The sequence below is a fragment of the Rattus norvegicus genome, chromosome 6, assembly GCF_021556685.1.
Source record: "Rattus norvegicus strain SHRSP/BbbUtx chromosome 6, alternate assembly SHRSP_T2T, whole genome shotgun sequence".
NCBI lineage: Eukaryota > Metazoa > Chordata > Mammalia > Rodentia > Muridae > Rattus > Rattus norvegicus.
Genome location: NC_141539.1, coordinates 130597843 through 130624087, shown reverse-complemented (window position 1 = coordinate 130624087; position 26245 = coordinate 130597843). Strand labels below are relative to the sequence as shown.

The 26245-nt window shown below is 44.4% G+C and overlaps 1 protein-coding gene across 3 annotated transcripts in view; it reads left to right on the top strand.

Annotated features, from left to right (window-relative positions):
• Atg2b (autophagy related 2B) overlaps positions 1-26245 on the top strand; it is a 70378-nt gene that overhangs the window by 17367 nt on the left and 26766 nt on the right. The window contains exons 4-23 of one of the 3 annotated variants that reach the window (XM_087553475.1): positions 243-515; positions 2536-2698; positions 5199-5378; positions 7742-7838; positions 8795-8980; positions 9925-10079; positions 10170-10272; positions 11639-11900; positions 13526-13676; positions 14148-14240; positions 14368-14556; positions 18101-18374; positions 19783-19885; positions 20121-20316; positions 20968-21110; positions 23044-23201; positions 23512-23684; positions 24223-24373; positions 25790-25989; positions 26139-26219. In XM_087553475.1, the coding sequence (XP_087409601.1) occupies positions 7814-7838; positions 8795-8980; positions 9925-10079; positions 10170-10272; positions 11639-11900; positions 13526-13676; positions 14148-14240; positions 14368-14556; positions 18101-18374; positions 19783-19885; positions 20121-20316; positions 20968-21110; positions 23044-23201; positions 23512-23684; positions 24223-24373; positions 25790-25989; positions 26139-26219 (2643 nt within the window). In that variant the 5' untranslated portion in view covers positions 243-515; positions 2536-2698; positions 5199-5378; positions 7742-7813. 3 annotated transcript variants of the gene reach the window in all.

The following is a 26245-nucleotide window of genomic DNA, read 5'->3' as shown; positions in this document are numbered from 1 at the left end:
TAAAAAATGATTACCTTTTCACTTGAGAATGGAGGCTGTTTAAACATTCCATTCAGTTTGGTTGTATGCTTTGGTTCCCAGGGTTCTCCTTGCTTAGTTTATTGTGCGGGCGGGAGGATCAGCTGGAGGTCAGCTTCACACAGACACTTGGGGATGTGCTTATGGGCTCCAGTGTGTTTTGCATAATACAGGCTTTAGGTGCTCAGAAGGAAACACATCTGCACTTTTTGTTTTGTTTTCAGACTAGCAATTGTTTCTTTCCCGAGAGTGGATGGTGAAGTCGCAGGGGTCAGCACTTGCCTAGCGGGATGGAGGCCCAGCAGTGAAGGGGAGGAAGGGCTGGGGCGGGCTGGGGTGGGGTCTTACTTGGTGTACACATGGTTTTCCATTGACAATTGCTTATTTGCTCTAGTACTAAGAAGAGTGAAGGTCACTTTTATAGATACTGTTTTGAGAATTGAACATGTGCCAGAAAATTCCAAAACTGGAGCTGCACTTGAAATCCGAGTGGACAGGTAAGATGATTTCGTGTCTGAAAACTCACTCTGACTCTGACATTACACTTGAGGATGCTGGAGATATATATATTAATGTATAGCTTAATCTCAGAGTGCAGCACTGCTCTCTGAGGTGTCCTCTCATCCCACACAGAACCCCAACAGGGTGTGGTTATGTCCAGGGCTATGCTGGGCTGGCCTACGCAGTTCTCTTGTTACCTTGAGTGCCACCATGTTGACGCTCTTTCACAGCATGTGCACAGCAGTACTTAGGTGCATCTGGGTAATGGGAAAGACTCGATTTGTGGTGCTTGGCTTGGTACTGCTTCAGTAAAAATGGATGATGGTGCTGTTTCCTTTGAGGAATTGAGAGGATTGGTTTTTTTTTTTTTTTGTTCTTTTTTTTGGAGCTGAAACCAAACCCAGGGCCTTGCGCTTCCTAAGCAAGTGCTCTACCACTGAGCTAAATCCCCAACCCCGAGAGGATTGTTTTAATGTTAAGTTCCTGACGACAGTTTACTTAAGTCAAACATGTTGTCTCTTACTGGAGCTCTGACAGTGTTGATTTGAAGAAGTAACCGTTCAACTGTGGCCATGTTATATGTCCTCCTCACAGAAATGTACATTGAGGGGCACAGGAGACATGGCTCAGTGGCTAAGAACATTTCCTACTCTTCCAGAGGACCTGCGTTCAGATACAGCCCTCATGCAGACCAGTTCACAATAGCCTGTAACTTCAGCTCCAGGAGATCCAGTGTGCTCTTGTGTCGTTGGGGGGGCCCCTGCACATATGTGACATACACTCACACAGACACACATACATATCTAAACACATAAATGAAAACAACGCATGTTGAATATTGAAGATGCTTTGTATTTGAGGCCTTTACCAAGACTTGAATAGTTTTGGGTTTTTTGTTTTTGTTGTGGTTTCAATCTTTAAGAAAGTTACACCTATGAGTAAAGTAGCTGTTGCTACAAATCTTTGGAATTAGGGTGCATTACCTTAGGCGGAATAGTAAAACAGTAACATTCAATTAGAACCGTGTTACCAAACTAGAGATTGCTAACACAAGAATTCAAGGCAAAGTCATTCTTTGTTCTGACATGGAAACAAATGGGGTCTCCCTTACCAAGAGAGTTTCATGAGGCTATGCTTGTAATCCTGGTACTGGGAGGGTAAGAGGGTGCTGGGAGTTAGAGATAGCCTGGGCTACATAGCAGGACTCTGTTTTGTGAAGGAGATGGGATTGTTCCCCTTGGGTTAACCTTAGGCAGTTAATAATTTTTTTTCCCCTGAAATTTAAGAGTTCCATAGTTGTCTTTTTTAGATTTTAGGTCTATCCCTTTGTGAAAACGTTACTTATTTAAATATTTAGTGCAGCGATACCAACACGCTGTAGACTTTAAAGTGTTAATTATAATAGTGATTGTATTTTCATATCCCCACATACTGTATTTTAGTGTACACAGTTATTCTCTCCTGTACTGTTTCCACTCTTTACTAATCCCCTTTGTTCCCAATTTTAATTATCTAGATAATTCCTGGTGGTGGTGCACGCCTTTAGTCCCAGCCTCGGGAGTCAGAGGCCGAGTGATCTCTGAGTCCAAACCTAATAACTCTGCCTCAGGAACAAAAGAAGTTCTTTGTTGTTGTTGTTCGTTGTTTGTTTCTTTTTTCAAAGATTCCTGTGTAACAGCCCTGGCTGTCCTAGAACTCACTTTGTAGACCAGGCTGGTCTGGAACTTGAAAATATCCAGCTGCCTACCTCAGCCTCCAAGTGCTGGGATTAAAGAAGTGTGTCAACACGCCCGATAAAACAAACTTCTTTTGAGACAGAATTTTGTGTAGGTCAGGCAGCTCTTGAAGTCCTTGTTCATCCATCACCTCCCCGGGCTACAAGCATTCTTACTATAGGCATATTCTTAGGGGCACTAGCCATGAAATGTCCCTTTATCTTAGAAACACCCCTCCTTCAGACAGTTGTTGCAAGTGCGTCCCCAGGAGTCTATACAGGTGCCCTCTTGTACCTTTCAGAACCGTGTACTGTGACGAAGCTGCCGATGAGTCCTCAGGAGTCGACGTGCAGCAGCCCACGGCCTTTGCCCATAAACTGCTGCAGCTGTCGGGAGTGGCTCTCTTCTGGGATGAGTTTTCTGCTTCAGCAAAGTCTTCTCCCGTGTGCCCAACTGCACCAGTGGTAAGAGGATCTCAGAGGGCTGGCCTAGCATCCGGGAAGCCCTAGGTCCCATCACTAGCACTTGGGAGGCAGAGTTAGGGGATCAGAGATTCAAGGGTATCCTTAGACAGTGAGTTCAAGGCCACCTTGAGCTGTATGTGTGAGACCCTGTCTCAAAAACCAGACTAAAACCTAACGAACAAAACAACTCAAAACATAGTCATGATTTTTAGAAGTTTTAAATAAAGGCTGTTAGCCCGGGTTGGGTGTCACAGAAATTATTAATGATCCTGGCGCAGGGTTTCTACTCTACCGTTGGTTATTGAGTCCTCGGATAAAGCTCACACCCACTCGGCCTTCATACTCACAGTATGCCTTAAGCAGCGCAGGAGCTGGGAGCTGTCAGAGTCTACTTTCCTGTGGATAACCCTGAGTTATGACTTACTATTCTTTTAAAGATTTATTATGTATACAGTGTTCTACCTGCATGTACACCTGCAGGCCAGAAGAGGCCACCAGATCTCATTACGGATGGTTGTGAGCCACCATGTGGTTGTTGGGAATTGAACTCAGGACCTCTGGAAGAGCAGACAGTGCTTTTAACCACTGAGCCACCACTCCAGCCCTACTTACTATTTTCTATGTTCCATTTGAGCTGCTCTTAACTTCAACTGGACAGCCCTCAGGGCCATGTTTTTATGGCTCAGCTAACCCATGGTGGCTTCTTCCTCCACCTGCATATCCTTCCTCCTCATCATGGTCCTCTCTCTCCCATGCCTGCAAAACCAACCCCACCTATGTCTCTTCTTCCCAGCTATTGACTATTGGCATCTTTATTTACCAATCACAATTAACTGGGGGCAGAATCACTCAGTGTCTCACCTTTGGGGTAACCAGTCTTGATTACCAGTCTAATGCTAATTTAGCATTAGAATTTGGGACAGTTAGCAGCTTTAGGCCAACCCACTATGGTGGTGGGAGTGCATACCTTAATCCCAGCATTTGAGAGGTTGACAAAGAGTCTTTCAGGTTTGAGGGCAGTCTGGGCTACTTGTGAATCTCTTCTAGGAAAAAAGAAGCTGGGGACTCTTAAATTTTCCTGAATACAGCATCCACTAATGAGTTCAGCAGATCTGATTAGCACAAATATTCAGCCAATGTATCAGAGACCAGCCTTGAACCCCTAAAGCTCTGCCTGTCCCGCCAGCCTGCTGCTTGTTAGTTAATGGAGAGATGCTTCCTGTATATCTGTAGGTAGAATGAACGGTCTAGTTGTCTTGGTGGGTTTGGAGTCAGTGTGGAAACAAGGCTCCGGGCATGCCTGTGAGGAGTCTGTGTGCATGATTAGGTGGGTGGGCCCCCTGAAGTGTGGGTGATGTCATTTGATGGGCTGCTTTCAGGCCACAGAAAAAGGAGAAAGCTGAGCACTGAGTGTGGTCGCCTGCTTCCTGCCTCTTTGCCTTCCCCAGCACAGTGTGTGCCTGGACCTAGAGGAAACCCTTCCTTCCTTAAATTGCTTCTTGTAAGTCACAGCAACTAGGCACTTCCTGCTGTGTCTCAGCCTTCCGTGACAAATGCCTATCGTAGTGGGCATTAGCACAAGAACCATTCCTTAAGTCTTTCTTTCCCCTTATTAAGAGGTCTGAATTCTTTGCCAAGTACAGAATTCTTTTATAAGTTGGTAATTCTATAATTTGCCTTTTGTTTCACAACTCAGGTCTATTGTGGTGTGGGCTTGCTTCCGTGTGTGTGTGTGTGTGTGTGTGTGTGTGTGTGTGGTGTGTGTGTGTGTGTGTGTGTGTGGTGTGTGTGTGTGTGTGTGTGTGTGTGTGTTGAGATATAGTCTCTCACTTTGTCATTGTGTGGCTCAGGTTGCAGGCTAGTGATTTCTAGTCTCAGTCTCCTGAAGGCTGGGATTACAGGTGTTAACTTCCACATTGGTTTGGTTTTCTTATTTATATTGTGTTTATTTGAATAAATATTGTACACACACACACGCACGCACGCACGCACGCACGCACTCGAGCTTGTGTGTACTGTATTTGGAGGCATATGTGTGGAGACCCAAGGCTAGCTGGAGTCAGTTCTCCCATGGTTATGTGCACTGTAGGATTTGACTCAGGCCCCAGGTGTGGCAAGTGCGTTCCCACTGGGCCATCTCGCTGACTCTGTTGTGTTTTTATAAGGTCTTCCCAATGATTCATTTTTATATCTAGGTGCTATGCTAACACAGTAGTGCTTCATTTTAGCTACAAGGCAATGTAATGATGCAGTTTGGCCAAATACTTCATTCTCTCTCTTTTGTTTTCCAAGACATTTCTTTGTGTAGCTTTAGCTGTCTGGAACTTTGCTCTGTAGACCAGACTGGCCTTGAGCTCACAGACCATCTGCCTCTGCTGCGATTAAAGGTGTGCCACCACCACTGGACTAAATACTGTTTTCTCAAGATGATATTTATCTCTCACACCCTGACATATTTATGCTAAAATATTTTAAAGTTACTTTTATTGCCTTATTATAGGAAACTGAGCCAAAGCTGTCACCTAGCTGGAACCCCAAAATTGTTTATGAGCCACACCCACAACTGACTAGAACTTTACCAGAGATAGCACCGTCCGATCCAGTGCAGATTGGAAGGCTACTGGGCAGGCTGGGGTTGAGTCTCACTTTAAAACAGAACGAAGTGCTTCCAGGAGCCAAGGTCAGTATTTTTGTTTTCTTCCTCCAAACTTCAGGTATTTAGTCTATGGTGGTCGATTGCTGAGGGCTGTTCTGTGAGCAAGCGAGCTTCTATCCTGACTGTCAGTATTCTGCCTACGTCTTCCTGCCGTTTTATGAATTGCCCTCTCTCAGGAAGGTCTTTCCCTTGCTAGCTTCTAAGGAGGTTGTTAATGGAACAGATATTGTAGGTAGCTGTACGTGCTGAGGGACAGCCCTGCTGTGACAATATCCTTGGGTAACCAGCTCGTGTATGTCTTTGGGGAGCATACGTGCCATTTCTTTTCTTTTTTTTTTTTTTTCTTCTATTTTTTCGGAGCTGGGGACCGAACCCAGGGCCTTGCGCTTGCTAGGCAAGCGCTCTACCACTGAGCTAAATCCCTAACCCACACGTGCCATTTCTTAAAGAAACTTTCATGGGTTCTGTTTTGGCTAGATGTACAGTTCTTTACATTTGTAAGCTTTGATTTTTATGCAGATGTAAAGTTTTAGACACTGCCTTTAGATTTGTGTAACTGTTGCTTTTAGAGTTTTGCATATTAAGGGGCAGAGGAACATGTAGCACTTTTTTTTTTTAATTAATTTATTTTATGTATGTGAGTAGTACAGTGTCGCTGTCTTCCGCCACACCAGAAAAGGACATCAGATCCCATTACAGATGGTTGTGAGCCACCATGTGGTTGCTGGGATTTGAACTCAGGACCTCTGGAAGAGCAGTCAGTGCTCTAACCACTGAGCCATCTCTCCAGCCCCTCAGTAGCACTTTTGTGTGATGGCATTGTGTTCCAGTTCCAGCCAGTCTTGAGTATTTGGAGACAAGATTGTTCTTGTTCTGTACATTAATGTTTTTACATAGTTACTTGAGTATTTATGTATATTTTGTTTAATGTAAAGAGATGACTATTATCTGGAAACATTAAGTTCTGGAGATCAGCACTGGGCAGCACTGAGCTTGTAAATGGAACTCATAATCATCCAGCAGGGCAGCATGCCAGATTAGAACTTCAGTCTCGGGGCTGGGGATTTAGCTCAGTGGTAGAGCGCTTACCTAGGAAGCGCAAGGCCCTGGGTTCGGTCCCCAGCTCCGAAAAAAAGAACCAAAAAAAAAAAAAAAAAAAAAGAACTTCAGTCTCTTCAGTGTTCTTAAACCTGAGTCTCTGAGCGGTGTGTTCCGACGTCCTTCAGTGCTCTCGTTCCTGAGAGAGTTGTCCTGGGGTCTGTGGTGTCTTACACATTTAGTTCCAGTGGATGCTTGGAGAAAACGGTGGTAGAAAAGAAGGGGACAGCCTTGGTTAAATTTAGAGAAATTTGTTATCACATTACAGAATGGGAAATGCTGAGTTATTATCAGTGTTCTCTAGCTCCAAAAGAAAGCAGCGAGTAGGGGTTGGGGATTTAGCTCAGTGGTAGAGCGCTTGCCTAGGAAGCGCAAGGCCCTGGGTTCGGTCCCCAGCTCCGAAAAAAAGAACCAAAAAAAAAAAAAAAGAAAGCAGTGAGTACTTTGAATTCCAAATTCAGAATGTACCGTTAATGAAATATTTCTTTGACAATTAGAAATGCAACACCTGATTTTCCATTCTAATAAAACTAGAGTATGATTTAATCCAAGAAACAAAGTTGTCCAGTAACACATTTCCCCACTGTACCCAGCTTTACTGGGTGGGTGTCAGCAAACACTCAGCTGAGGCGTGCCATGGGTGGCCATGCTGAGAAGGGCCTTTGCCTTTGTGTCTGCTTAGCCTGCTGGGGAGTTGTCATTTTGCTCTGTGGAACAGTCTCCTTGTCTATAATGCAGAAACAGTAATAACTAGAGAGGAAGGCTAGGTGATGGCTCGGTGCTCACCAGACACAATGAGACAGATGGGAGGGAAAGTGTGTGCAGGGAATAAGAAGGGAAGCGCTCATTAGCACTGTTCTCTGTCTGGGTTTCTGCTGTGCCCTCCAGCCTGTGTGTAGAAGGCAGGCTGCAGCCCCATAGGCATCCTCCAGGCGTGCTGTGCAGTCTCCGTGTGATTGAGCTGGGCCTATAAACTCCGACTAAATTGGTTCTAAGGGTTTGGTTGTTCTGAAGGGGGATGATGCTGTATTCTCCATGTGTTCTCTGGTCTCCAAAAGACATGGAGATAGACAGACAGTATGATGCTGGACTCTGACATGGAGTTTATCAGGGTTTTCCCTCCAGCAACAGTTGCAGGTCCTTATGCCTTTTTATTGAGCTTGTGTGAATTAATAGTGTTAGGTGAAGCTGCCCAAGACCGGGGCGATACTGTCATTGCCTTAACTTCTCCCCAGTTCCTGCTGATGAGCCTGTGATGTGTTCATTCTCAACTGCTTTATGTTTTTAAGTTGGATGTCGATGGACAGATAGACTCCTTCCATCTATTCCTGTCACCGAGGCAGGTACACCTCCTTCTGGATATGTTAGCAGCTATTGCTGGACCAGGCAAGTATCCTCTGCTGGGTTATACCTGTAATTCTTGGAACTCTTAGGGAAATTACAGGACACAAATGAGCATGTGTTATTTTGGGGTGTGTGACATTAAAGGTATTGTAAGTAGATATCCTGATTACTTTATTAGATTGCATCTTTTATATTGTGTTGTGGTTTGAATTTGCATTTAGAGTATTTGTGCCACATTCATTTTAGAAATTGTTTTGGCTTGTATCTTTGGTTGGGTAACATTGTATTTAATATTTCATATAACAGGGAAAAACTGTAATTTTTGTACACAGTGAGTTACAGATTATTTTTAGGTACTCATTTTCTAGAGGTGAGAGTTTAGATTCTTGGCTACTTGCTTAAAACTGTTGCTTAGTGGGTGAGGGAAATGGGATTACATTTGAAATGTAAATAAAAAAAAATCCAATAAAAAATGGTTGGGGATTTAATTTAGCTCAGTGGTAGAGCGCTTGCCTAGCAAGCACAAGGCCCTGGGTTCGGTCCCCAGCTCCGAAAAAAAGAAAAAAGAAAAAAAAATGGTTAAGCTGGGAACTTTATGGTTAGGGAACAAGAATGATGGCCGCACTGGCTGATGGGACTCCCTGAGGCGGGACTGCTGATGAGGGACTATACCCATTTCCCTCATCTTTCCAACATGATTTAATAAAAGTTGTTGATGAGTAGATTGCATACTGAGGATTTAAAGAAGTTATGACTGATTTTTGTGATTCTTTTAAGATTCTTATGAGGTTACTTTAAAGAAATACTTTAAAGTAAGAAAATAATAATAAGAAAAAAAAAACCCTCAAAACTGCTGCTTAGACCTCCAGTTGGTAGAACAGTGATTTTCTGCTAGTGTGGTCAAGTTACCATTGTTCTTGGATAAGTGCAGTTTGGGAAAAAAAGGCTTAAGTAACTAACTACAAATTTAATTTTGCTTTCCTTTTATATATTTGTAGAAAGTTCTAGCAAAATTGGGCTAGCTAATAAAGACAGGAAAAATCGACCCATGCAGCAGGAAGATGAGTACCGAATTCAGATGGAATTAAACCGTTATTATCTGAGGAAAGATTCCCTCTCTCTGGGCGTGTCTTCAGAGAAGAGCTTCTATGAGACAGAAACAACTCGTACACCTTCTAGCCGTGGTAAGCAGCCCAGGTAGCCAATACTAGACCTGCATTTTCCTTTATGTGGAATTAGACTTGATTTAGCTACTGTGAAATCGCTTGCAGGGGAGAGCAGACCTGCAGCGTGACATTGGTTCTGTCCTGTTGGCACCTGCACAGCAGGAGGCACCATGCTACCGTTTCTTGATCTTGTAAGCAATGCTATTCTCCCTAAGGGAGTCGGTGTGTAAAATGTAGACCGACACACACACATCGTTTGGGGACACGTGTCATCTCATCAGTGTGCGCTCACCTGAGTGTGTTCCTTAAGTAGAAAGTGTTGCTGGCCTTTCCGTCTTGCTGGTCTAACTGCCTCGCAGTCTGCTTTACATTACGGGGTTTCAGACTGTATGAGCAAAGAGTAACAGTCTGCTGGCATGGAAAACGTTGACCCAAATCAAAAGTTAAAGCCTACTCAGAGAACTTTTAGACCTGAGCTTGATTTGCACGAAGGTCAGACAATCACTAGAGAGAAGGCACTGAACTGCCAGTAGGGTCCTAAATGTCTCTGTTCCTCATTCTCATCTGGAAAGTAGCCATATTCACAAGAAACCAGAGACTAGCACAGCTACAGAATTTTATTATTTACAGTGTGGTGCTGGAGACCAAACCCAGGGCCCTTTGTAAGCTGATGCCATTTGAAAATCTGAATTTTAACTTCTCAACTGCTGTGTGACAACTAAGTTTGTTGTATTACTGCGTGCCATAGAATCCCAGAGAACACTCGGGGGGAGGCTTGATCTGTGGCTCCTTGTGTGCAGTTGCATGTTTACCGTGCTGCGAAGCGCCATGCTCAGGCGTGCTCCTCCTGCAGCAGAGGCGCAGGCTGTGTCTCACACACTTAGAAGGAGGTTCCGGAAGTGTGACTAGGCTTCTTGCACACTGGGGGAGTGCATCACCAATGACAGTATCATTCTCTCCAGAAGAGGAAGTCTTCTTCTCCATGGCCGACATGGACATGTCTCACAGTCTGTCCTCCCTCCCACCCCTTGGGGACCCACCACACATGGACCTGGAGCTGTCGCTGACTAGTACATACACCAACACACCTGCCGGATCTCCGCTAAGCGCTACTGTGGTAACGTATTATTCATTTCTTCTGATTTGAAAAAGCTGCTTCTAAGCTCCTAGGCTTTATTTATGTATTTAAAAAACCGATCTTTTGTAGCTTCAGCCAACTTGGGGAGAGTTTGCCGACCACAAAGAACAGCCAGTAAGAGGGCCAGCATTCCAGTCTGACTTGGTCCACCCGGCGTCTTTACAAAAAGCTGGTTAGTTTCCACTGGAGGCTTTGAAAATTTAAAGGAGTATCTAAAATAATGTATTTTGCCATTTTTCTCTCCTTCCTTTCAGAATAAACATCTGATCTGTCTGTCTGTCTACCTACCTACATGTATCTATCTCTGTATCTGTCTCTATCATCTGTCTGTCTGTCTGTCTGTCTGTCTGTCTGTCTGTCTGTCTGTCTGTCTTTTCATCTACTTCTTTTCCTGTGTCCCTGGGGATTGTACCCAGGACCTTGCACATGGCAAGCCTGAACTGGGTGCTGTCACATTTTGTGTGTGAGTCTTTCATAAGGTTTCTTTTGGCCTAAGACAGTCACAAAGTTTAGGAAGGAAAGAATAGTTGGACAGTGAAAATATTGAAAAATATTTTAAAAGTTACTTATTCATATTCCTTTTGTTTTTGAGATGGGGGTCATGTAGCTCAGGCTGACGAGCTTTGGTCGCAGTTGAACTCGGACCTCCCGCCTCCACCTCCTGAGTTCTAGGTTAGGTGTGCACCACTGTGCCTGTTCTCATTATTTTACACGTTTAAATACATAGACATTATGGGGAAATATATAATATCTTTCACATTATTGCAATTTAAAACTTTCAGTCAACTATCTGATTTGTGTTTGTGTGATATGTATGCGTTCATGTGTGTTTGTATATGTATGGTATATGTATTTGTGTGTTTGAGTGCACAGTATGTATGCGTGTGCATACACATGTGTAAGCATTGTGCATGTGTGTTTACATACATGTTTATGTATGTTTTGTGTGTGAATGTGTGGGTGTGCTTATGTACACGTGTGTCTGTGTGTTTATATTTGCATGCAATGCAAGTGCATGTGTCCCATTGGACATAGAAACTGGACAGTGCCCAGGCAGTCTCCATCATCATACACTAGCTTGCTCAGTTGATTTTTCATTGTTTTTATATTGTTTAAAAGAAAATTTCAATTTTGATTCTTCATTTCCCTTTCCAGAATTGGGGATTGAACTTAGTACTTTGAGCATGCTGGGCGATTGCTTTACCAGCTTTACCACTGTTCTGCACTCTTGAACCTTATTCTTCAAAATTTAACCAAACTAATTTAACTGAACTAAGCTTAAAGGAGAATTTGGTGTGCAGATTTTGGTTAATCTTGATTTTTTTTTTCTCACACAGTTTTATAGTACAAAGATGTGTCCACACATTTCTCCTTACTGAGATGGACTCTCGTACTTCAGGGACAAGAATCCTGCATGGCAGAGGCAGAAGGGTAGCAGTCTATTTAAGACGTCTACTGTTACTCTAACTGCTCTGGGCCTACTCTCCTTAAAGCTCAGGTAGCGTCTCGTCATTCTGACTCATGACTCTGTGTTTCAGCTCTCCCCTCTAGGTCTGCTTCTGTGGATGAATCCAGGCCTGAGTTTATCTGCAGGCTGGCTCTCGGCATATTCTCAGTGTCTGTGCTTCACATCGATCCTTTGTCTCCAGCGGAAACCTCTCTGACCGTCAATCCACTGACACGCATGGCCATCGACTTCTTCTCTTGTATAGAAAAGATGGACCCAGCGATATTTTCAATGGGAGATTTTAAGGCTTTCCGAGCAGTCTTTGCAGAAGCTTGTTCACACGACCACCTTAGGTGAACTCTCATGATTACTAAAGATACTTCATAAAGAGCCAAATAGGCACTTCTGCAACTATTCACCTTGTTTCTGCACTGGTTTTCAATGGATGACAGTCCCTGCAGTGTGAGAACAGTCCCTGCAGTGGGAGAACAGTCCCTGCAGTGGGAGAACAGTCCTGTGTTTGGACAGTTGTGAACTGCCATGTGGGTGTTGGGGTTTAAACCTGGATCTTCTGGAATAGCCTGTGCTTGGTTTTAATCGCTGAGCTATCTCCAGCCCCAATACTGTGTATTTTAATATGTATGGGATTTATAGAATGAGTAAAATGAGTGATATTTTATATAATGTCTGGACAAATATAATTTGTTTTTGGTGACGGAATCTCATGATGTAGTCTAGTCTAGCCTAGCCTCAAACTTTGAGGCAGCCTGAGCCAACTCTGGACCTCCAGCTGTCTTGCTCGCGCCTCCTGAGGTGATGGGTGTGAGCAAATTCACGCGTGCAAGGCTGCTGCTCTGCAGCCGAGCTGCACTCTCAGCCCTGACACTCTACTCTTAGGACCGACCATAGGACTTCTGATACAATTATAAAAACAGTTCCCTCCAAGTTTCGTTAGAGTTTGAAACAGCTTCTGATAGAAAATATGACACAGAAACTGAACCCATCAACTGAAGTTTTTAAAATACTAAATTTTTGTTGCTTGGTTTTTTGAGACAGTCTTAACTGTCAGAAACCCTGGTCTGAAACTCATGGTCTTTCTGCCTTGTCTTCCAGACTACTGGGATTTCACGTGTTCACAACATGCCCAGCTTGAATGATAGGGGTTTTTTGTTTTTTTTTTTTGTTTTTTTGATTGTTTTAAGATACCATTTCATACATTTTATAGTTCTGAATTTTTTTAAAGATTTATTTATTTATTTCATGAATGTGAGTACACTGTGGCTGTCTTCAGACACACCAGAAGAGGGCATCAGATCTCTTTGCAGATGGTTGTCAGCCACCATGTAGTTGCTGGGAATTGAACTCAGGACCTCTGGAAAAGCAGTCAGTGCTCTTAACCACTGAACCATCCCTCCAGCCCCAGTTCTGAATTTTTTTAGAAGAAGTGATTTTTTTTTTTTTTTTTTTGGTTCTTTTTTTCGGAGCTGGGGACCGAACCCAGGGCCTTGCGCTTCCTAGGTAAGCGCTCTACCACTGAGCTAAATCCTCAGCCCCAAGAAGTGATTTTTTTAAGACAGGGTCTTAGCTTGTAACCTTGGCTGGCCAGGAACTTGGTACATACAAGACTGGCCTCAAACTTGTAGATATCTATCTGCCTCTGCCTCCCAAGTGCTGGCACTAAAGGCGTGTGTGTGTGTGCTGCAGTTCCTGGCCAGATCTGAGGTATTTTACCCACTGCAGTGTAGGCTTGGGTGTGGAAGAGAGAAGGGCACTGCTGGGCGGTGCAGGCGTCCTGGGAGGTGTCCCATAGGGAATGGGAAGCTCACGTGCTTTTGTTAGAGTGTGTGTCATATTTATATGATAACCTTATATCACATCATATAGTAATATCTAACATTGTATACTATTAACATTTGCATGCTTATGCTATCTTTATTTAGAAGCATGTGGAGACCCTTAAATGCTTCTTTTGTGATAGATTTATAGGTACTGGCATCAAAGTGTCCTATGAGCAGAGACAGAGGTCAGCTTCCCGGCATTTCAGCACCGACATGTCCATTGGGCAAATGGAGTTTTTGGAGTGTCTGTTTCCAACGGATTTTCATTCTGTCCCTCCTCACTACACAGAGGTAAATGCTGGATCCTCTTTGGAATGCGTTTTAGCTTTGTTTTGCTTTTTAAAGGGATCGATTGAACAACAATACTTTTCTTTAAAATGTTCCAAGGTGATGAAGTGTGTTAATGTTTTTTATCTTTGGTGTTGTTGAAACAGATTTTTAAACTACTTCAGTTTAAGGTTATTCTACAAAGTTCCTAAGCAGTGAGGCAGACAAGTTTCCTGCTGTTACTTCATTTTGCTTTTCAGAGTATTTTCTTAGGTACTAAATGCTTGAACCCTCGTCTGCATTCAGCAAATGAGGTGCTGAGTTTCACGCAGTTGGCTGCTGGAGTGGGGCTGGCTGTTCTGACTACTGAAAGCCTGTCTCACTCACAGAACTCCTGTGGTCTGCATGGTTGATTTCAGCTTCCTGGCCTGGGTTTATGTGATTGACCTGAGCTTACTGTTCTAGCTGAAACCCGTCTCCATCCTTGTCTTTAAGCTTCTGACATTCCATTCCAAAGAAGGGACTGATGCCCACCTTCCCGTGTGTCTTCAGCTTCATTATAAACACTCTGAGACTAGAGGACCCCAGGTGAGAGACCTCTGTGTGTGCGGCCACACTTCAGGTTGTTGTCTAGCCTTTATTTTGTCACAGCTGTTAAGTTTTTAACCTAGTTTTACCATTTTGTTAATAATATTGTGCTTTTATTTTTTAAAAGGGTAATCAAGCAAGACTTAGTTCAGTTCCTCAAAAGGCAGAATTACAAATTAAATTAAACCCGGTGCGATGCGAGCTGGATATCAGTATTGTGGACAGGTTAAATTCCTTGCTTCAGCCACAGAAACTCACTACAGTGGAGATGATGGCCTCGCACATGTATGCCTCATACAATAAGCATATTAGTTTGGTAAGTGTGCGAAAAGTTGCCCCTAAGCATAATTAATTAAAATGTACCAGGTACCAGACTCAGCCTGGAGAGGAGCTCTAAGAGGAGTGTGTGGGAGCAGGGACGGGCTGTGTCTGGGGGAAGAAGACGACAAACGATTCAAGTCAAATCGTGGGTCCAACCTGTCGGCCTGTGTTCTGCTCAAGATGGCTCCCTAATCAGCTATCTATAGATAGCTTCTTGGCTCTGTAGCCTGCTCAATTGATCGAGACATCATCTCAGACTGTACTCTCTCTGTTCTGCTCTGCTATAAACAGCTTTTTCTTACTATTCTAAAAAAAACTCTCTGGTTGAGACATCTAGTTTTCTGCTCAAGACCACTCTCTCTGGTTGAGACAGCTCGCTCCTATAGTAAAATTACTAAATAGTTCTCTGGATAGCTCCTGGGTTTTCTGACCAGAAAAGCTGCTATAAAAAAATTCTTGGATTTTCCAACCAAGTCAGAAATCCTGTTAGAAAAATTCTGAAAGTAATTCTTGGGTTTTCTGATCAAAATCAGAAAGCCAGAAAAGAATGTAAAAGGGCTGCATTTGTTCTCTAAGTGATCCTTGGGGTTGCTCTCTAAGTAATCCTTGGGATTTCTGGCCGAATCCTACAGAAAAATTCTAAAAGGCTCAGAAATCCTGTTAGGAAAAGTTCTTGAAGAGCTTTGTTCAGAGTTCAGATAACTCAGCTCTTGTATTCTAACCAAGAACTGCTGTCTGCCTTTTGCTAGCTTATCTTGTGTAGACCGAAAGGCCAGTTTGTTAATGTCCACACCAGTTATTTATTCCAGGGTCCCTCTTGACCATCCCACAAATCAGCATTCCATGACCTTAGCCTTGTGACTGAGGAAAAGGATAGCAACTACATTTTCTCTCTCTCTCTTTTTTTTAAAAGAATTATTAATTTTGTGAATGTGAGTAGTTCACTGTTGCTGTCTTCAGACACACCAGCAGAGGGCATTGGGTCCCACTACAGATGGTTGTGAGCCACCATGTGGTTGCTGGGATTTGAACTCAGGACCTCTGGAAGAGCAGTCAGTGTTCTTAACCACTGAGCCATCTCTCCAGTCCCCCTTTTTCTCTTTTTAATATTGTAAAAGAATTTAGAGATCTGAGTGCCTTTGTAAACTTAGTTGGGTGGGACCTTGCCTGGGGATTACCATTTGACCACACCTGGACCTAAATTGGCTCTGTTCTTGGCTGATCTTGAACTCAGGAATCTACCTGCCTTTGTAAGCATAAATAAGCCAACAAACAAGAACCTCAGCTGGGTGGATTCTTGCCTTGCAATTACCATTCCCTAAATCTTTTTTTCTCCTTCCTCAGTGTCTCTCTGTAGGCTGGCTCATAGTACGGCTTTAGATCTGTGAGGCTCCTAATACATTTCATAGTGCATCCTTATATTTTGCATATTTTTCCAACTTGTGTTTAGAGTCCTTTTCCTCAGTCTTAAAGGCCGTCTTGAAGGTCCTAGCATTTACTATTTTGCTAAGACATTGCTACACCTTCGCCTCCTAAACCATGCTGTCTCCGATTATCATGGACTCATTGGGAGGACGTTCCTTGGAGGAACATGAAAATATGTACATTATTATAGAAATAAACCTTATCCCCACAGCAGCCATCATGGGGCAGGAACCATGTCATTCTGTCCCTACAAAGAGTATGCTAGACTCAGCAAATACACTTATTGGGGAAATTAATGAGAAAAGTTCTACTGTATTAAATAGACTATACTAGAGCAATATTGTTCATAGTAGTAAAAATTAGACATTTTAAAATTATTTTTATTTAAAAATTGTTTTTTCTCTTTATTTTTTGAGATAAGTCTTTCCATGGCACTAGCTATACAGGAACTCTCTTTGTAGACCAGGCTGGCCTTGAACTCAGAGATCCTCCTGCCTCTACTCCTGAGTGCTGGGATTAAAGGCATGCACACCACTGCCTGCCGGGTTCTTGAACTGTTGCCTTCTCCTCCTCTACCTTGCTATGCATTGATAGCTAGGTCAGTTTTGGTAATTCTACCAAAGACATCTTGTTGCATTTCTAACAGGTACGCTGTGGTATCAGCTGTATGACGACTCCTCAGGAAGAGTTAAGTCAGAAGGAGAATGTCTTCTGAAATAGGATCCCATTATTGGCCCAACTGGTTGGCAGGAACTTGTGTTCCTCCTGCATCAGCCTTTCTAGGAGGAGAATTCCAGGCACTTGGCACTCTGGCTTCCCTCAGAAGCTGTTAAATCTGGACAGAAAAGTCAATATGCAGAAGAGGGATGGTTAGGCAAGGAGCTGACAGCAGTGCAGCACAGTGGGGTCAGGTTTTTTTTTTTTTCATAATTTTGAAAATTACTGTAACATACTTATGCAGTTTTATTTTCATTTCATAAACATGAAGAGGTAAGAAGGAAAGCCCAGGCAGCACAGGAGTGCTTTGGTCGCTTCTGCTGGGGTCTGGAAGGCTCTTGAAACTGCCCTGGGAGTTCGGTGTTTGGAGTAGGATCAGGCCCAGTCCCAGGCCGACAGGCAGCCTTAGTGGGAAGAGGTCAGTGTAGCAGTGGGTGCCTGCAGTCGCAGCTGCTCCAGGCTGAAGCAGTTTTGCCCTCAGTTCCTGGTGTTGAAGCAGCGGTCCTTACTTTTCACTGCTTCCTGTTGTGGTTCTTTTAAGTTGTGGCCAGTCTCTGGATCTGCTCTTCACCTCGGCTGTGTGGGCATGGCCACATCAGCCTCTGGATTTTCTTAGTTTTGATTTGAGATTTAAGACTGGAGTTGATGTTAGAAAGCCAAACAGGGAAGAGATAGAATAGATTTATGAATAATCCTGGTTTCTAACTTCAGAGAAGCAAGGGAACCTGCTAGAACAGGGCGGGCTAGGGAGAAGTCAGTGGAGGACACCACCTTGGATCCCATCCGGGTCGCCATGACAGGGAGCTTTGTGAGAGGGAGGACATGTTATGGAGAATTAGAAACCAACTTTTGTTTGAATGGGTGCTTTTGACCATTGCTTATAATAGTGACTTTTAACTGTAGACATTAGGTCTGGCTCTTCCCTCCAGCCTCATACTCCCGGAAATAAGACTCAGACTCAAAATATATTTACTAATGGCCTTGACCATATAGGTGCATTCTTCTCTGACTAGATTATAATATAAAATAACCCATATATTCTAACCTATATTCTGCCACCTGGCTAGTTACCTGTGCCCGGGGACCATGTGTCCATCTCACCACATCTTCCCGGCTGGATCCTCCTCCCCTGGCTCTGTCTGCCTTCTGCCTCCTGTATGCCCCACCTCCTACTTTCTGCCTAAACCATAGGTCATCAGTTTTATTATTGAGAGGTGTTGTGTCCATATAGGTATAAGATACTCTATATTCAGCCTTATTGGATTGGTTAATAGGCTAGTTTGTTCCTTTCTTTCCTTGTAGTTTATGGTGAGATATGGTTTGTTCTGGGTGCTGTGGCATGTGGGGAGTGGTGCTGGTGCACACTGAAAAGCTGAGCATTCCTCATCCTGTTTCAGCACAAGGCTTTCACGGAAGTGTTCCTAGATGACTCGCACAGTCCTGCAAACCGGAGGCTGTCAGTACAAGTTGCCACCCCAGCACTGCACCTCTCTGTTCGCTTCCCTATTCCCGATCTTCGGTCAGACCAGGAAAGAGGACCCTGGTTTAAGAAGTCTCTGCAGAAGGAGACCCTTCATTTAGACTTCACAGATCTGGAATGTAAGACGGAGTTTGTGGGAGGAGCCACCCCAGAGCAAACCAAACTGGAGCTGACTTTTCGAGAGCTGTCTGGTAAGACCGAACACACCTGTCCAGTGTGTGCTCCCAGAGCAGCTACATTAGAACACTGCTCCTGACAGCACCTAAAATGGCAAAATGGGGACACAGAGAATAGAGCAATAGCCTTCCCCCCAGAATTGTGTGGAGAGTTTTAAAAAAAAAGACAGCAAGGCAGTGACTGATTTGCTTTGGTGACTGCCATTGTCATCTTCTGTAGGAATGAGAGCATTAGCCTTTTCTGTCGTCACAGACCACTTCCTGTGTGCGATAGAGGCGTGTGGCCTGAGTCTCTGCTGGGTCCTGTACATGCAGGTCACAGACATGCTGTCCTTTCCTTTCTTTGTCATTGCCCATCTGTGACTGAAGAGGATGTCTCTCCCTAGCTCACAGTGGTGAGGGCAAATCTGACACCTGAGTCCTTGGTCACCACACTAACTCCCTTCTGGGGACATCATGGTAAAACATGACATAGACTAACCTGCAGGTTGGTCAGCAGAGTGGGTGAAAAGTCTGCCCCTTTGGCTCCTGCCTCTGCCACCAGTTCCCCTTGCCCTCTCGCCAGCCAGAGTTTCCCTTGTCTGTTCTGATCTCTGAGTTTGACAAGTTTCTGTTGATACTTAAGTGGGCATTTGCCTGCCACATTCAGGAGCAGATGTTTACATGCCTTCTGCGCTCCTCCTCGCTGTGACTGTAGCTTTCTGGTTTAGAAGGGGGTTGTGAAGGTTGTTCAGGGAGAAACCAGTGTGGTAGTTACATGCATATACGAGGTACCCGCCAAAGTGTGCTTACTCTATGTTTATGTTTTCAGTGCTCAGTTAGCCGCATAGGCTTTTCTCTATTTCTTCTGCCACACTGGAGACTGGCTTTAGGGTCGTACATGCTGGACAGTTGCTCTGCCTCTGACTTATAGCTCTAAGCTATGAACTTTTCTTCTGGGAAGAAATAACTGGGGTTAGAGAGATGGCTGAGTGGTTAAGAGGACTTGCTATAAAACCTCAATGACCCAAGTCCAGATACCAACACCTGTATAACATGCTGGGTGTGGTCTCACATGTCCGAAAGTGGGTGGAAAGTGTCCTTGGGACTTGTCGCCTGCCAACTTAGTCGAAAAAAGTTCATGCTCCTGCCTCAAAGGAATAGATGTTGAGAAAGAGTTTACCTGATTCCTCAAGTACACACAAGAAATCGTTACCAGTACTCAGTAGGTGGTGATTGGACATGTTTGCTATAATTATGTGTCGTACACATGAAATACTAGTGAGGATTTTGTTTGAATAAGAACTGGCATATTTATATGCACGTCATGCCTAGCACAGGTCACATTAAAGTAGGAACGAGTGAGTGGGTACTGCAGAGGTCTGAACGGTGAGGTCCTCAGCGTTCGAGAAGCACATTGCTGTAAACCGTCTCGGTTCTGTAGGGTCATTCCAGGAGGAGAAGGGAGGGCCGTCTGTCAAGTTTTTCCATGTGTGTGGTGGAGTCGACGGAGATACAGCGTCCTCAGATGACTTTGACTGGCCTCGGTAAGCAAGTGTGGTGCATGTGGGATTGTCAAAAAGTCCGTCCGTCCGTCCTTCCTTCCTTCCTTCCTTCCTTCCTTCCTTCCTTCCTTCCTTCCTTTATTGTGTTATGTGCCATGAAGTTTTTTTGGGCTTTATGTTTATAGTTTGGTCTAATCAAATTGACATTTAATCAGTGTTCACTGTGTAAACTTGCTTATTCTTAGTCCTTGACTTTTCAAATTATCTTTGCAATCAGAATGGTACTGAAAATAAATCCACCAGCCATGCATTCCATTTTGGAGAGAATAGCAGCAGAGGAAGAGGAAGAGAATGATGGTCACTACCAGGAGGAGGAGGAAGGAGGAGCTCACTCCCTGAAAGATGTCTGTGACCTGAGGCGGCCAGCCCCATCTCCCTTTTCCTCTCGTAGAGTAATGTTTGAGAATGAGCAGGTAAAAAGTGTGGCGAGCACTGCAGGGTGGTTATCCTGATTGGCCATGGAGAATGCTTCCCTGCTTCCTCTGCCCTCCCCTGCCCTCCTTTTCTCTCTGTGTCTCGGGTTAGTTTCGAACTTGTGACCCTCTTGCTTTCACTTCCAAGTTGTGCGATTACAGCTTGTGCACTACACTCGGCTAGTTCTTTAGTTTTGAAAGACCACTATAGTCCTAACACTTGGGAAGTGGAGGCAGGAGGATTGCAAGTTTGAGACCAGATTGGGAGATATTACGAAGACCTTCCCGTACAAAGAACGGAACAATAAGATCACCAGCAGCAAGAACTCCCAAGTAGCAATAGCAACAACATAAATATCCGTGTGTTTTTTATACTTCTTTGTAACTCTTGGTATCTGTTTTTCCTGATGTATATTCTCCCTAGTTAAAGGTTATGTTTTATTTATTTGCTCACATAGTAAATGTTATAGTAATTTTAAAAATGCTGCTACTATTTTTTTTTTTTTTTTTGTTCTTTTTTTCGGAGCTGGGGACCGAACCCAGGGCCTTGCGCTTCCTAGGTAAGCGCTCTACCACTGAGCTAAATCCCCAGCCCCAGTATTTTAAACTATTCTTTGATGTGCTTTCTCACATTACACTGTTCTGTTTCAGATGGTGATGCCAGGAGACCCTGTGGAGATGATGGAGTTCCAGGATAAAGCCATCAGCAGCTCACACTATGTGCTGGAACTTCTGCTGCCCAACGTTCACCTGACCCTGCCCAACAAAAGCTTCTATGAGAAGCTGTACAACAGGTGAGTGCGAGCCGCCCGGCTGCTACAAGCGCTCCACCTTCCAGTCTCTTGCTTTCATACGATTTTGTACACTGCTGATATTGTCCGTGGAGCTGAGTGTCCCAGCCTGTGTCAGAAAGAGCACCACCAACGCCTCCTAAACGTCCATGACAACAACAGGAATGATTCGTGAATTACTGTACTAGCGTGTAACTTCAAGATCGGGCGATACCTGCTTTCTCTGTATGTATGTTCTCTTGTGTGGTGGGTGTGTGAAATGCTTACCACACCAGCCTGTATGCTGCCTGTCGGCTGTGTCAGCAAGCTGCCAGGTACTGAGAAGTGCTGTTTTTCAATGGCTTGAAGAGCATTAGGAGAGTTGAATAGCAGGCCAACAGGCACTGGCTAGGTTTCTCAGGTTTTTTGTAACAAAAATTTGTAATTTATTGTGTTTAAGTACTCCAACACATCTACCTAGGAAATAGGGTGAGATGGAATTTTGGGTCACAGACTGATGTGTGTGAATACTTTCCTTAGCCTCTGTCACCTCAGTTTGTACGTCTGCCAAATGGAGATGGTACTGGGGCTTACTCAGCAAGGCCTCTTGGAGGATGAAATCATGTCAGCATCAGGCCTAGAGTGAGCTCTTGAGCAACCTCAGGAGGGAGGGAGGGAGGGAGGGAGGGAGGGAGGGAGGGAGGAAGTGCTTACTTAGTCTCATTGTCTCCAGCTGCAGCCCAGTTCTCCTTCCCCTTGTCCTCAGAGAAGATGCTTCTGCAGTGGATTTGTTTGGTGCCTGGTAGCCCTTAGGGCTAAGTCTTAGGGTCTCTGGGTCTCCCCATAGACCTGTGGTTGTGAGTCTTAGGTAGGGTACCAAGGTCCACTTCAGTTCAGTAGTCTGGACAAGATTTCACATACCAGGCCATTGAAAAATTGAAAGAAAATGGTAGCAAGTTAAGGACGGTTTTTGTTTTGTTTTTAAACTATTTATTTATTTTATTTAGATTTAGAGTGTGTATGTGTATGTATGTTTGTGTGTGTTTGTATTTGTGTATTTATATTTGTATGTTTATATATGTTTGCATTTGTGTGTCTTTGGGAGCTGAGTCTAGTCTTGAACACCAGCTTTTCTTCTCCTTGTCAGTGTGACTCTGGGGAAATCACTTAAGCCTTAAGCGGTGGCTTCTTCATGGGTAAATTGGGTACTGTCCTATGGGGACTGGCGGGAAGGGTCTGCTAAGACTGTGCCTAGAGCAGTGTGCCAGTGAGAGCTGAGAGCTGCCGAGCTCTCCTACCAGACCTGGGGGTGCTTGCTGTTCTGTTGCTTGTTTGTTTGTTTTTAAGATTTATATATTTTATGTATATGCGTACACTGTCGCTGTCCTCAGACACACCAGGAGAGGGCGTTGGATCCCATTACAGATGGTTGTCAGCCACCATGTGGTTGCTGGGAATTGAACTCAGGACCTCTGGAAGAACAGTCAGTGCTCTTAACCACTGGGCCATCTCTCCAGCCTCTGTTGTTTGTTTTTTAAAAGAAGGTCTCACTGTGCAGCCCTGACTGGTCTGGAACTTGCTGTGTAGACCAGGCTGGCCCAAGATTGCTTCTGCCTCTTAGAATTGAAGACATGCTTCATTACACCTCACTGAGTTTTAGTCAGCTTCCACCTTTAAAGTGTCCTTAGTGGGTGTGATTAGGGCTTTGCGTGTGTGACACAGGCGACACTAGGTGACTGTCTGATCAGGTGTGCTGTCTCAGTCCTTTCTCTGCTCTTGCTCCGGCTCAGCTGTGTTCCCGCTGAAAGCACAGAGCTGCTGTTTTAAAGCCGCTTCACAGCGTCGGTTTCCATTTCTGCTTGAAATCTAAGCTCACTTAGGATCCCGGAAAGGGGGTTTTCCGTTCATCTGTCTCCACTTACGAGCTTCCCGTTCGCCTTGTGCTTTGTGTCTCTAGGATCTTTAATGACTTGCTTCTTTGGGAGCCCACAGCTCCTTCACCAGTGGAGACACTTGAAAACGTTTCCTATGGCATCGGGCTCTCGGTGGCCAGTCAGCTGATAAACACCTTCAGCAAAGATAGCTTCAGTCCCTTCAAGTCCGCGGCTCCCTATGGTAATGCATTTTACATTGGTTCTGATATAAGCCCCTTATTTATAAGTCTGATGTCTCCTCTTCATATGCTCTACTTTGCTTGGGAATGTCTATGACTTCCCCATATCTGGGACTATTCTGATGAGGACTGTGCTGCTCAAATGTGGAATCTCTGGTGTGATCATCATGTACATGTTTGAAATTCCCTTGGAGGCCTGTGTCCCTCATGGTTCTGTCCTGTGTGAAAATGCAAAGTGCTGTTGTGGTCATTGTAAAGTGCTGTCTTGCGTAGCTGTCAGGACCTGTAATAGTAGATCTTTTCCCTGCGTAGATGAAGACAGTGGATCTGAAGAAGAGACTTTGCAGTATTTTTCTGCTGTTGATCCCAACTATCGTTCCCGTAGGAAAAAAAAGTTGGACTCTCAGAACAAGAACTCTCAGAGCTTCCTCTCGGTGCTTCTGAGTATCAATCATGGACTAATGGCAGTGTTCACCGATGTAAAGGTATGCTGCGCACTCTCCTATAATGAAGTGGGTGAAGGTGGGCTAGTGTGGGGGATGGACGCAGTGGTCCAGGATGGCAGAGACTGCAGCTGCTCTGGGAGCTCCTTTCTTTGCTCATCTAAGGCTGTATGGCCTCCCTGTAGAAGGCACGAGCTAATTTTGCCAGTGAGGGCAGTAGTTGTAACTTTTATCTTTCTCATTTTAAAAGAAGGTGAAGCGCAGGTACTTGTTACAGAAGACTTACATAGCACACACGTTATGCAGTGTTTTGCCTCACTGTATCGGGTGGCTCAGGAATCACACTGCCTTATGTGGCGTGGAAGGTTTCCTGAGTTAGATTCAGAGTGAGCATGCGGAGACACATTCTCTCTGCATTTAAATTACGGTTGATGGGGCCTGAAGCTCAGCGACTAAGAGCTCACCTACTATGTGCAACTACTGTGTGCGTTAGGTTCTATCTCCAGTACTAAAATTGAACAAAAGAAACAAAAAGTGACTTATGTCCCCTCCCCCTCCCCCCACCCCGCTGTTTTTTTAGCAAGATAATGGAGATCTGATGGAGAATAAACATGGTGAATTCTGGCTAGAATTCCACACTGGCTCCTTCTTCTGCGTGACAAAGTACGAGGGTTTCGATGACAAGCACTACATCTGCTTGCACTCCAGCAGCCTCAGGCTGTACCACAAAGGTAGGGCAATTGTGCTTTTTCTTTCTTCTGTTTGGCGAGTGAACTTCCTATTTGATGCAGTCTTGAGAATACAATGATGTAAGTTGTATTCTCTTGGAAGTTCTGGTTTTGTGGCCAAAATCATACTTAAATATTAAAACTTTTTTGTTTGTTTTGAGACAAGGTCTCACTGTATAGCCAACACTGGCCTTGAGCTTGAGATTCTCCTGCCTCAGCCTCCCGAGTTCTAGGATTGTAAGTACGCACTACCTCACCTGACTGAAAATTTTGAGTAGTTGTCTGAATTACTCTGAATAGGCACAAAGAGAGAAAAATCTTATTTTCCTAGCATTTTAGAATCTTAGTTTTTTTCTGGTGAGTTTTTGCCTCAGTCATACCAACATGGACAAAGAGAAGTAGGTTGTTGCTGCTAAGCTGGCTTTTTCCCCTGTGCCACTGGAACTGTGCCAGTGTCTGTGGGGATCTCTGCAAATGCACCACCAGCAGAGAAAGTTTAGTTCAACACAAATCAGTAGCCAGTGTGCTTCAAACTGCAGAGTCTGACACTGGGCAGTTTATTTGAGGCAGATTTCAGTATGGCATAATTTGGAACAGTCTCCTGCTGTAACACAGCCCTGTGTGCACAGTGAGGCATAGTTATATTGAAACCCTTCTCAAAGTCCTTGTCATTTCTTCTGTGAAGATGGCATGTATAGATAGACTACATGTGTCATCTTAAGGGCCTGAACAGGATCTGGCATGGTCTTAGTCATACAGAGAGTGCAGAGTTTACCCAGCTCCAGTCCTCTTTGTAAGAGTCTGGGGTGCCAGGTATGACCTGGCCTAACAGGTAGCATAGGAGTCACCAGACTAATTAACTGACTCCGTCCCTAGCCTCCTGGGCAGAAAACAGGTTATATATCTCTTCCTTTAAAGAGACAATCCTGTATGTTTAATGTTCCTGCTTTCCTAGTGGTTGTCTATGAGCACTAGGCCCTCTGTGCCCCCAACTAGGTTCAAAGGAATATAGACTTGTCCTGGAAATTATGTCAGAAATGCTCTAAATCGCAGACGTCTCTGATAGTGAGCTGCCACAGTGGACATTCTGTGCCTGACCTCTTGAGATTGGGGCAAGAGCACCAATTGGATCAAGAGCACAGGTGAACCAGAACCGTGCATGAGTGACCTTGAACCTGTTGTCTGGGGAGCACACAGTGCAATGAGTCATGTCCAGAACTGTGCTCTCTCCCTAGTATCTCATTTAATGTATGTGAACATTCCCTACAAAATCCCATCTGCTTCTGCTTCTGAGCATTTTGGGTAAAGCATACTCAGTCTGTTCAGAGAGTCCTGTTGTGAGTTGTCAAAGTCAAAACAGTTGCGGAACTAATTGCAAGTGATCATTTTGTTGGTGTTTTTATCTCAACGTGTATCTAGGCATAGTAGATGGAGCCATTCTCCCTACAGAGACACGATTGCCCTGTTCAACGCGCCCACATTGGTTGGAACCTACAATTTATTCCTCTGAAGAAGATGGCCTCAGCCGAGCTGCCTCAGATGGTGTTGGGGGAGACAACTTGAATATGCTCTCTGTTGCAGTGAAGATACTGTCGGATAAATCAGAGTCCAACACGAAGGTGCGTGCCTTACACTGCTACCTACGATTATTGGTTTGCTTGCTTCCCATTGGTGATTGTATCAGTGCCCACACCTATGTTTTCTTGGGAAGACTTGAGTTGGGGATTCTGTGGATTAATGTGGTTCTTTGTGTTGTCCTGTGGTGCAGGAGTTCCTTGTGGCTGTGGGGCTGAAAGGAGCCACTCTACAGCACAGGGTGCTGCCCGCTGGACTCAGTTGGCATGAGCAGGTAAGAGCTGACACCTGTGTCATGTC